The sequence below is a fragment of the Podarcis pityusensis genome, assembly GCF_964106645.2.
Source record: "Podarcis pityusensis genome assembly, chromosome: 2".
NCBI classification, from domain to species: Eukaryota; Metazoa; Chordata; class Lepidosauria; order Squamata; family Lacertidae; genus Podarcis; species Podarcis pityusensis.
The window spans coordinates 105,720,257-105,732,265 of record NC_138029.1 but is presented as its reverse complement, the minus strand read 5'-3'; the positions used below and the strand labels follow the sequence as shown (position 1 = coordinate 105,732,265).

General features: G+C 44.2%; 1 protein-coding gene and 1 long non-coding RNA gene across 4 annotated transcripts in view; one reads left to right on the top strand and one right to left on the bottom strand.

Annotated features, from left to right (window-relative positions):
- The window catches only part of LOC308471670, a 76,686-nt gene that overhangs the window by 31,982 nt on the left and 32,695 nt on the right, over positions 1-12,009 (top strand). The window lies entirely within an intron of this gene.
- Positions 1-12,009, bottom strand: part of ACOX2 (acyl-CoA oxidase 2) — a 30,787-nt gene that overhangs the window by 12,471 nt on the left and 6,307 nt on the right. For all 3 annotated transcript variants that reach the window (XM_080995737.1, XM_080995738.1, XM_080995736.1), the window contains 8 exons: positions 11,511-11,662; positions 10,663-10,770; positions 8,254-8,373; positions 7,230-7,345; positions 6,593-6,765; positions 5,078-5,240; positions 3,310-3,500; positions 675-836 (listed from right to left, as the gene is read on the bottom strand). In XM_080995737.1, coding sequence (XP_080851863.1) covers positions 675-836; positions 3,310-3,500; positions 5,078-5,240; positions 6,593-6,765; positions 7,230-7,345; positions 8,254-8,373; positions 10,663-10,770; positions 11,511-11,662 — 1,185 coding nt within the window. The remainder of the gene's footprint in view (positions 1-674; positions 837-3,309; positions 3,501-5,077; positions 5,241-6,592; positions 6,766-7,229; positions 7,346-8,253; positions 8,374-10,662; positions 10,771-11,510; positions 11,663-12,009) is intronic.

Here is a 12,009-nt window from a genome sequence, read left to right as displayed (position 1 = left end):
AAAAACTAGGTGCGTCTTATGGTCTGGTGCGTCTTATAGAGCGAAAAATACGGTACAAATAAGTCCCCTGTTATATGATGAATTTATCCTGCGTTCAGAACATTTGCATCTTGCTCTTAAATTGCATTTTATTGCATTACCCGTTTGCACCCCATAGATTTGAAATTGTAACAAGATAAAATACAACATAAGAAACAAAAGAAGCAATAAAAATACAATTAAAAAAAATGTTTTTAATGCAGTCATGACACAAACTGCCTGAATGAAACTCGCAGTTCACTGTGGTGCACAGACTACAGTTCGAGAATTCCTGATATAAACTATTTTAAAAAGCATTCTAAAAGCAGTTAACACATTCAACTAGTAATTTCAGGGTCACGGGGAACAGTATCTTTCAGCCTTCAGATAGGGCTTATGTAATCAGCCCTTCATCAAGGGAGTTTGGGGGAGCAATTGTAAGATCACCAAACAACCCCGTGAGGTAGGTTAGACTGATACAACTTGGCCCACAGCCCACAGCCTTCCCTGATCACGAATACACCTTATTTGATCTCCTGTTGTTTATCATCCTGTGCCTTTAAGATGAGACATGCAAGAAATCCCCCCCCAAAAAAAAACAAAAACAAAAACACCACCCAAGCAAAACTGTTGGGTTCCAGCATCTCTGTGCCAACCTGAATGCTCTGTGCCTGTAAGCTTCAGTGTAAACGTCAGGATTGAGGAAGTCTCTCTTTTCCTGGGCTTGGCATTTTCCAAAGCTTTCAGAAGTCAGGTAAGCAACTGATGAAGGAAGAGGCTGGCCGCTTTGTGCCATCCCAAGGCACTTGATCAGAAACCTAATGACAAAGAAAATGAAAACTGAGCCACATCCTCATCCCAGAGGCATTTGCTGAACTACACGACTTGTTTCCAAACACTTATTTTTCAGCGGTTAAAAAGCAAGGCCACAGATAAGGCAACGTTCCTGTACGACTCATGATACAAATAACTGGAAAACAGGATAGTTAATAGGCAGGCCAGGGGGAGAAAGATATTTAAGAACATAAAGGTAAAGGTAATGGGACCCCTGACCATTAGGTCCAGTCGTGGCTGACTCTGGGGTTGCGGCGCTCATCTCGCTTTACTGGCCGAGGGAGCTGACGTTCGTCCGCAGACATTTTTTCCGGGTCATGTGGCCAGCATGACTAAGCCACTTCTGGCGAACCATAGCAACGCACGGAAATGCCGTTTACCTTCCTGCCAGAGTGGTACCTATTTATCTACTTGCACTTTGAGGTGCTTTTGAACTGCTAGGTTGGCAGGAGCAGGGACTGAGCAACAGGAGCTCACCCCATTGCGGGGATTCGAACCGCCGACCTTCTGATCGGCAAGTCCTAGGCTCTGTGGTTTAACCCACAGTGCCACCCGTGTCCCATTTAAGAACATGCATCATGGCTATATCTTAGGATATTGACTCTGCTGCAGAATCCTCAGCAATTCCTATCTTGCATTCTTAAGTGTGCTGGGTTTGCAACCCTACTTGTTGCAGAGAAAACACAAAAAATATATTTGTCAGGATCACTATTCCAGAGTCTCCTAAAAGGCCCACCCCCAGGAGGTCACTAGATTAGTCACTCAAAGACTCCACTGAGTACAGACTTCCCACAAAATACCTGCTGCCACCAGCAGGCCTCTCCCTTTATATTCTTACCCAAATACATCTGCACAAGCCACATGGGATGAGACGTATGGACCTTAGAATCCACCCAGACCAGAACACAGTTTAAATGCTAAGCAGACAATTGATTAAGGAACACAACATCCAGAACAAGCAGTTATTGCATACAGAATATTCAATGGTATTTCAAAAACAGCTATCCTCTTTTACAGTTGCTTGCTCTCTGTCTTCCTATCTCTTTCATCTCATTCTCCATTTCTTTCTGTCTCTTGCAGTCAGTCAACTGTCATTTTCCAATCAACGCTCAATTCGCTTAAGTGATTTCTAATCCCACTCTTCATTAAAAATAATCCTAGAGTGTTGTTATCTGCCTATCACTCACTTGTAGCTCCACCCAACATTTGACTCAATTCCTCCACTGTCAATCATTCTTCCACTCATTCTTCTGCCAGTCAGAGTCTGCAGAACAGAAAAGAGTTACACTGGCACACTTGAGCACTGCATATTCTGATTTTCGGCCCATAACATCTCACACACCTCTATATTTCCTTAATCCTTATCTTAGTCCCCAGGCACAACAACAACAACCAAATTATGTAATCCTTCCATTTTCTGAAATTTGGAAATCCTGTTTCTTGAGCCTGCAAGAGGTTTTAGTTCTGGCCAAAATGACAACTTTCCCTTCCCTCACAGAAGGTTGGCTGCAAAATACGCTTCAATAGCATTGACTGCTGAGCAATTGGAATGTGCCCTGAATTGGAATGTAAGGTTCTCTACATGAGAACTGTTAAACACCTAAAAAAGGATGCAACACATGTCAGTTTTTCCCAGTTGTCGAATTTGGAGCTTGTTGTTTCAGAATTTTGGAGTGTCAAGCACTCCCTTAAATAAATCCGCATAAAGTTGCTTGGGACACAACAACTTTGGCTGCCTAGTTTCAAGTAGGTTTTTTTAGGTGTTTTCAGTTCTCATGTAGAGAACTGTACTTTCCAAATTTCAGAAAATGGACCAGTGACATATGAAATGTCTGTACTCTGTGGTAGAGTTTAAAGGTACAGTGCAAAGTAACAATACAAATACAAGGAGATTGGGATGGATGCGGGTGGCACTGTGGGTTAAACCACAGAGCCTAGGACTTTCCAATCAGAAGGTCGGGGGTTTGAATCCCCATGACGGGGTGAGCTCCCGTTGCTGTCCCTGCTCCTGCCAACCTAGCAGATCAAAAGCACGTCAAAGTGCAAGTAGATAAATAGGTACTGCTCCGGCGGGAAGGTAAACGGCGTTTCCGTGCGCTGCTCTGGTTCGCCAGAAGCGGCTTAGTCATGCTGGCCACATGACCCAGAAGCTGTACGCCGGCTCCCTCGGCCAATAAAGCAAGATGAGCGCCGCAACCCCAGAATCGGTCATGAATGGACCTAATGGTCAGGGGTCCCTTTACCTTTACCTTACAAAGTAACAGACAAAATACAAATAATCAGATTAAACAATTAAGGTCTAACTCATAGTTCAGACCCCCCTGTATAAAAGGTTTTAATCATGAAAATAAAACGTGAAACGTATCGTGGAAAAGCTTCTGATATCTAAAGTGGCTTTGGCACGGGCCTTGGAAGCAAGATGGAAGACAGATTTGGATAGGTTTTCAGTGCAGCTACCTGGCTGTCTGTAGGAGGAGGACAGTGTTTTCCCCCTCATAGGTGCAACCAGCCACCTGCCTGGTGAATAAGGAAGGCAGGCCGCTGAGAAGAGAGTAGCCGTGCCCCCCACAAGCCTTCCGACAAATCTCGACTCCGGCCGAGCAGTAGTCTGTAGCGATGACTTTAATTCCTGCAGCAAGAGCATGAAGCTGTGAATTAAGGCAGAAAGAACAGTGTTAAGAGAGGACCGCTTCTGCATTTCCCATTCTACAGAACAGCATCTCTGGACCAGTGACATATGAAATGTCTGTCGGTTTATATCCTTTCCTATTATCCTCCTCCTCAGCTTAAATTCATAGGTCATCTTTTATGGCCGCGGGAGTGTTACCTGTCCTAAATTCTTGGGATAGGTTACAAAACTTATTTGCCAAAGCATAAGCATGACAATGCTCTACAGCGGCTAGAGCAAGTTTTGTTGATTCCTGTGAGAGTCAGTTAAAACCAATTAAGACCTTTTACTGGACACCAGTGAGCCCTTAAAAGTGCTGGATTTTGACTGGATTGTGTGCAACGTCAGAAACTCTGGTTTGTGTTTATGGAATTAGCCACATTATCAATGATACTGGGAATATCCAACATGGCGGCCTCTGGATGTTGGTGGATTCTGGCTCCCCTCAGACCCAGACAGCATGGTCAATGGTCAGGAATGTCCAACGGCATCTGGAGGGCATCGCAATGACTGTCCCTGAACTAAACCCTGAAACTGCAGATTCCCACAAAGGTAAAATTCACTTAACAGGTAATTCAGTCAGGAGGACGGCACCGAGTACATGCTCCACTGAAACTCGACCATTTCAAGATGGCGAAAGTGTTTTTTTAATGTGGTGACGCATGTCTGAATGAACCCTGCATGTGAAAAGGGAAGTACCTCAGGAGCAAAGGTTTCCGTCTAGCTTTCCACGTCTAGCAAGTGTTGTTTTTGGAAATGTGGGAGAGGCACTCGGCTTTGCCACCACCCAGAGCTTGAAACAGCACAGTTTGAAGGGAATGTAACACTTGCCTTTCCTGCATATCTAAAATCAGCTTCAACAGCCAGGTTTTTACAAGCAGGTTTGTCAGTTGAGGGGGAAAAATACGTCAGTTTAGGAGGGAAATCCTGCAGCAGCCACACCACTTGTGTCACTTTTAAAATAAACTGTTACTTTTTCTTAGTCTGTTTTATTCTTGTGGATTGTTTTTAGCATTGTTTTACTAATATTCTATAAGGAGGGGGAGAGTTTTTATTGTTGTAAGCGGCTTTGGATGGGCTTTGCATGTAAATATTTTTAAAGTACAGTGGTACCTCGGGTTACATACGCTTCAGGTTACAGACTCCGCTAACCCAGAAATAGTGCTTCAGGTTAAGAACTTTGCTTCAGGATAAGAACAGAAATCGTGCTCCAGCGGTGCGGCAGCAGCAGGAGGCCCCATTAGCTAAAGTGGTGCTTCAGGTTAAGAACAGTTTCAGGTTAAGAACGGACCTCCGGAATGAATTAAGGTCTTAACCCGAGGTACCACTGTAAACGTAGATAAATATCACCTCACACATCTGATTGCAAATCAAGCAATGCGGATATATGTCTGAAGTAGCCCTCTTCCTGATACTTCTTTTCTTTTTTTAAAAATATTTCAAAATCTTCTGAGTTTCTTCTTCTGATCATTTGTTTGTTTTATTACACACCTTTCAAAGTTTAAAGGTTTCTAAAGGAAGGCTTGAAGGGATATTGCTTATCTTTCTTCACGTTACCTCAGGGAGCAAGTCAAACTTTCCTTCTTTGGTTTCCATGTAGCCCCTGTCAAAGAAGTCCCGCAGATATTTTGCAACGAAATAAAAGGCATAGGCGGTTGCCAACTGAGGGAGAAGCTTCTGTTGCTGGGTCTGATAGTCAAGAATCTTTGCCTCCCGGTCACTGAGGGGGGAGAAAATGTTGCAGATTATCCAAAACGAACGGCAAATGAATAGCCTCCAATTACCCGAAGGGGTTTCCATTTTGCATTTCCTCTTTCATTCTGGGAAGCCAGCACAGAGCGGCCAATTTCTGTCTCACGAACTGACCCAATCACATGCCCCAAAACCATCCACTCACAGGTGGTGACCGGCTTAGCAGTGAGATGTTATTCCAATGTTAACAGGACAGCATTTTCCACCTGCCTAGCTTAGGGGGCCAGCGGTGGCCATGTGGCAGGTAGAGGGGCTGATTCAAGTAAGTTTTTGCCCTAGTGGAAGCCACAGACACGAGTCCCATTCCAGAAAACATCCCTTGTCAAAATACATGGAGGTCACTTGAAGTCTGCACATGGACATTCTAACACCTTTAAAATAAAGATAATGGTAGTGAACCAGATTGAAACAGAGGCTGTTTTCGATAGCCTTAATGTACACACACAGAATCCAGGGTTCCCTCTATGTTTGTGTCTTTCCTGACCTGAAATAAATTCTGAGCCAGCATGAACACACAGCCAGGTATCTGTGGTCACAGAAGGAGGAAGAACATATTGAGACAAAGAGACACGGTCACCCCAACTGTTTGGGAAACAACGTCCCCTTCCAAAGTAATAATATTGTACCCTGCCTACCTGGCTGGGTCTCCCCAGCCACTCTGGGCAGCTTCCAACAAAAATTAAAAATACCTTAAAATGTCACACATTAAAAACTTCCCGAAACAGGGCTGCCTTCAGGTGTCTTCTAAAAGTCGTTTCGTTATTTATCTCCTTGACATCTGAAGGAAGGGTGTTCCACAGGGAGGGTGCCACTACCAAGAAGGCCCTCTGCCTGGTTCCCTGTAACTTGGATTCTCGCAGTGAGGGAACCTCCATAAGGCCCTTGGAGCTGGACCTCAGTGTCCAGGCTGAGCAATGGGGGTGGAGACGCTCCTTCAGATATACTAGGCCGAGGCCGTTTCGGGCTTTAAAGGTCAGCACCAACGCTTTGAATTGTGCTCGGAAACGTACTGGGAGCCAATGTAGGTCTTTCAGGACCCTTGGGGCACCTGGTCCCTCACACTAGTTTCCCAACCCCCCTTTTTCCGGTCCCCACCCCACTCCTGGCTCCATCAGCTTCACTGCCTCTTCAACATTTGCAAATTCATCTGCTTGCTTAATAGTTTAAGTAGCTGTATCAAGAAAACAAGGGGTGGGGATTAGGGGCCGGAACACCGAGAGTTGGTGTGAAAAGAGGAAAGCAATAATAAAAATAGTCAACAGAGGAGCAGGACATTTAATGCATCCCTGCCTGGAGCCAAGCCCTCAATTCCCGCCATACCCGGGCTTTAACTCAGACTGCCGGCGCACTGCGGAATATCGGATCGCAATAGTGCATGCCTTCATCAGATTGGGGACAACTTCATTCTGAAGCATGAGGACACGGACCACAATCATAGTAAGGTAGTTAATTTGTGCAGATCCTTTTTTCATATACCGACCATCTGGCAGGACCTGGAAATTGTGAAATAAATAAAAAAAGGAGGTGTGTGTTAGCAGAAGCAAAATTTAAGTCCAGGACTCAGAACTCTGAAGCATTTACAGACTCTGCGAATGTCTTTCAGACAGTGGTTTTGTCCCCTTCCTGTCACTGGTTTCTCTGTCACCTCTTTTTTTGCTGCCCATGGCAGCCATTTTGTGCTATCGCCCACAGCACTTTTATCAAAATACTGGCCCCTCATTTTTTTAAAAAAAACAACAACAACCCTGAAAAGCACTGTTTTCAAATATTCCTCAATCACCATTTCTATTCTCTTGAAAAAAATGAAATAAGAGAATGAAAGTTCATGGAGATTCTTGACATTCTGTCTTTACCACCTGATAGATTCCATATGGAATTCCACACATGAGAGAATAACTAGAGGCCTTTGCTATGGTGCAACTGATGAAACCTGTTTGATATCCACAGCTAAGTTTACCTGAGAGAATTTGGCCAGCATGTTTTCCCTCGGAATCCGAACATTCTTCAGCAAGAGAAAGCCATTGTCAACATTTTCAAAGCTCATTTTGGGACCAATATCCCCTGCCGTTACTCCTACGGAGCAAAACAAGCAAGGATTCAGACAGACACATAGGTTTAAAAGATTGTGCAGACTGAAGTCTCTTTTGGAAATCAGGATATATAACCCAGCATTCTGCACAGTGATGTGGTTAGGTAACAATAGACTCTGGACATAATGGTCTTATGCCCACCACTGAAAGCAGACGTTTCTTCTGCCCAACAGAAAGCACTGAAAAATCTATGAACTCTTTTTTATTAATCCCCCCAAATTAGACGGCAGTATGTACTACTTCACTTACAGTGCTACTCAGCAGAATACCCCATTGAGACAAATGGGGCTTTACTCCCAAGTAAGCATGTATAGGACTACAGACATTACCTTCAAATGGTGGTAAGCCGGACACCCTTTCCCCCTAAATGTTATTCCTTATTCTGTCCACCTCCTTTGCACCCCCTCATTTTTTGCACCTGTCAATAATATTTTAATACTTTAATAGATTGGCTAATGTATTTCTGTATGTAATGGTGTCTGATGAACTCTGCTATTCTTCTCTCTATTATTATTATTATTATTATTATTATTATTATTATTATTATTATGGCACAGCCCCAAAAGTGATGAATATGACAACATGAAAGCATTTTTCTGAGCTTAAAAATAATGTTGGAAGCCAGATTTATTTTTGCATTTAGAGGCCCCTTTGCTCATTCTGATGAGAGGGGCCCAAGATTGCAATTGCAAGGAGTTGAACTAGATTGAACCTTAGGATCCCTTTCAACTCTCCAGTTCTATGTTTCTATCTCCCAAGCCTGCCCTGATGGCACCACTGATTTCAAGGCACCCCTGTTTCTGACGGTCGAAGCCCAGCATTGGCGGGCTTGAAACAGATAAAAAAACACCACCCAGTAGAATTGTCTCGGGACCCTCTGGAGTAAGTCACCTGGTTCCAGAGAATGATCTCGGAGGCTGCGGATCTGCACCATGAAGGGATGCATGCCATACGACTTTCCTTTCAGGTAAAGCTGAGCAAAGACCACAGCGTGAGTCGCCGTTCGTCCTACTGTAAGGGTGAATGGAGGGTGAGAAAAATAAGTCACCAATTCTTCAAAAAGTTAAGCAGCATTTTCAGAACATAAGAACAGCCCTGTTCAAAGTGTTGGTGCTGACCTTTAAAGCCCTAAACAGCCTTGGCCCTGTATACCTGAAGGAGCGTCTCCACCCCCATCATTCAGCCCGGACACAGAGGTCCAGCTCTGAGGGCCTTCTGGAGCTTCCCTCACTGTGAGAAGCGAGGTTACGGGGAACCAGGCAGAGGGCCTTCTCGGTGGTGGCACCTGCCCTGTGGAACACCCTCCCATCAGTTGTCAAGGAGATAAACAACTATCTGACTTTTAGAAGACATCTGAAGGAAGCCCTGTTTAGGGAAGTTTTTAACGTTTGATGTTTTGTTATGCTTTTAATGTTCTGTTGGAAACCGTCCAGAGTAGCTGGGGAGGCCCAGCAGGATGGGTGGGGTATAAATAATATTATTATTGGATGAGGCCAAAGGCCTGTGAGCTCAAGAGCAATTCTCCTCACCTGCCATTCCCAGCTACAGTGACATGAGAACATAGCCTATGTAGCTAGGAACCACTGAGAGTCTTATTCTCCATGAATTTCTCTAAACCTCTCTTAAAGAGAAAACTTTTCTCTTATCTGCTTTCTCCACATTATACATAATGTTACGCACAGCTAGGCTTCCCCCTGCTATTTGATTTCTTTCTAAACTAAAAATGTTGCAACTTTTCCTCACAGGAAAACCTGCTCCCTTCCCCCCAATCATTTTGGTTGCCCTTTCCAGCTACACAATCTCCTTTTTGTTGTTGTTGTTAAATCATTTTTATTATTTTCCAATAAAAAAACATCCAATTAACATATCAAATCATAATCCGATTAAACTAAAAAAGCTAAAACAAAAAAGACCAAATTATCATCCAAATTATAATTATTAAATTTTTGGGACTTCCCATAATCTAGACCTTGAAGCATACAGTGGTACCTCAGGTTAAGTACTTAATTCGTTCTGGAAATCCGCTCTTAACCTGAAACTGTTCTTAACCTGAAGCACCACTTTAGCTAATGGGGCCTCTTGCCGCTGCTGCGCCACTGGAGCACGATTTCTGTTCATCAGTCAGTTGCCTTCACTACACAGTTGTACCTTGGTTGACGAACGCCTTACGACTCAAACGTTTTGGCTCCCAAAGACTGCAAAGCTGGAAGTGATTGTTCCGGTTTGCGAGCGTTCTTTGGAACCCGGATGTCCGACGTGGTTTCCACAGGTTCTGATTGGCTGCAGGACCTTCCAGCAGCCAATCAGAAGCCGCGTCTTGGTTTCCGAACGTTTTGGAAGTCGAATGGACTTCCGGAACGGATTCCGTTAGACTTCCAAGATACGACTGTACTACTGAAAACCTTTTTCTTTAGGCAAGCCTACCAAGCCTAGATAGGATATAAAAACATCCAACCACTTAGAGGTTTTATTTATGGTGAAGTGGTATACAGTGGTACCTCAGGTTAAGAACTTAATTCATTCCGGAGGTCCATTCTTAACCTGAAACTGTTCTTAACCTGAAGCACCACTTTAGCTAATGGGACCTCCTGCCGCTGCTGCGCCACTGGAGCACAATTTCTGTTCTCATCCTGAAGCAAAGTTCTTAACCCGAGGTACTATTTCTGGGTTAGCGGAGTCTGTAACCTGAAGCATATGTAACCTGAAGCGTATGTAACCTGAAGCGTATGTAACCTGAGGTACCACTGTATCTCCAAATCTCAGTCCTGCCTCTTCTTGTTGTTTCCATATTTTTCACATCTTGATTTTAACGCTCACAATCTCCTTTTTCAGGTAGGGTGACTGGAATCATACACAGTATTCCAAGTGCGGTTGCACCATAGATCTGTATAATGGTACTATGATACCTTTATATTCCTGCATTGACCATATTCAAAGCTGCAATTAAAAATGCAGATTGGGAAGACAAGTAACCAGGGGTTTGGGAAGGGACTCTGGGTTCATCTGGACTTCCTGCATGTCTAGACACAAATCCGGGATTTAAAGTTCTGTGCCCGAGCAATGGTTTTTTGTTTTGTTTTCTGTCCCAGCGTTTACCCCAGGAAAACCAGTGTTTTCCTGCTGAAATGCAGCAAATGTCAAGCGGGTTTTCCTCTGTACGTTTCCCAAGTGGATTCATTCATAGTGTTCCACTTACACTTTTAAAACACTCAGCTATAACACACCCTTTAAAGATTTCGGAAACAACTAAAGCACAGAACGAATGAAAAGGCCCCACCCCTGAGTGTGTTTGCTACCTACAATCTCCCGGCCACCACTTCATGGCAGATATGCTTGGCGTGTTGAGAACAAACTCCTGAGTCGCAGCATCAAAGGTGGCTGTTGTCTCCAGTCCCCGAAGGTAAGTTCCTTTAATAACAAAGAACATGGTTTCTCAGAGCATCGCAAGACCACCAGCAGATTAAACATTCACTAGTCAGGCCCACAAATCCCAGCCGTGCTGTTCTCAAGACTGGGTCCAACTTCTCCTTTTTTGTAAGCAAGATCCACCCTCACAGGCATCTCAATTTTTTAATTTGGGGCTTCCTTGACTCATGGTCAGTACAGCCGGTGGTATTTTTCTAGAAAAACAGGTGCCAGAAATCACCATGAACGCCTTCCTTGTTCTCTTATAATGGCAATTGCGCCCAACTGAGGGTTGCCGGATCCGAGTTCCGGCAAGTTCCGGCTGGGGAAACAAAGCCCTGAGTGTGGCTAACCCCATTTCCCCATGACCTCTATTCTCCAGCTGTCTTTCAAAAAATGAAAACAAAAAATAGGGCTCTTCCCTGCAATCAAAACTCAGGTGTTGAACTTGACAGTTTTAGACTACCAGCCATCTTCTTCTTGTGGCCTTCAGGGACCAGAGCCCCTAAAGCACTGCCAGACAATTGCCAATGGTCGGAGTCCTCTGGGCTGCCCACTCTGCTGCAAGGTAAAATGCCAGCTGGAGCTGCCTGGACTCAGACCTGGGGGGTTGACAGCAAAAGTTCCCCACAACTGCTCTGGAGCAATTGCTACATTAGGGCCCCATTGGCACAGTGGAATTTGACATTGTGGTATTTGGATGGATTCTGGCCCTAAGAGCCACAATAAGCTGGGAAACTTACCGTGACCCAGTTCGGTCTGGGCATAGGTCCCTACGATGTAAAATTTTTCTGCCAAAGGGAGCCACTTGGCAAGCTGTTCGTCAGTGGCCAACCCCATAAGGCTCTTAACAAAGACCACATGGACGTTGAACGCTAGGTTGGCATGAAGAGCCCTGCAAAAGGATATACAATTCCTGTCATCTCCTTGACATTAGTCCCTAAGTGTATGATCCCTGCGCAGAAATGCAAAATTGCAAAGCGCTGGGCAATTACATCAATGGAGGACGTGACATTTCAGTGGGGCATTTAACTTCACAACAGGGGCATGACACCCGTCTTCCTCCTTGTGCCGTACTGCTCCCTGGTAGATACGGCTGATGAAAAGCACATTTGGTCCAAAATCTTGGTAACCCAATCTTTGTATTCAATTTCATAACCTAAATCTTGTTCCCACCTTAACATATTCTTACTTTTAATTTCTTGACCTGTTTGTATATTATTTAATAATTTATACATTTTT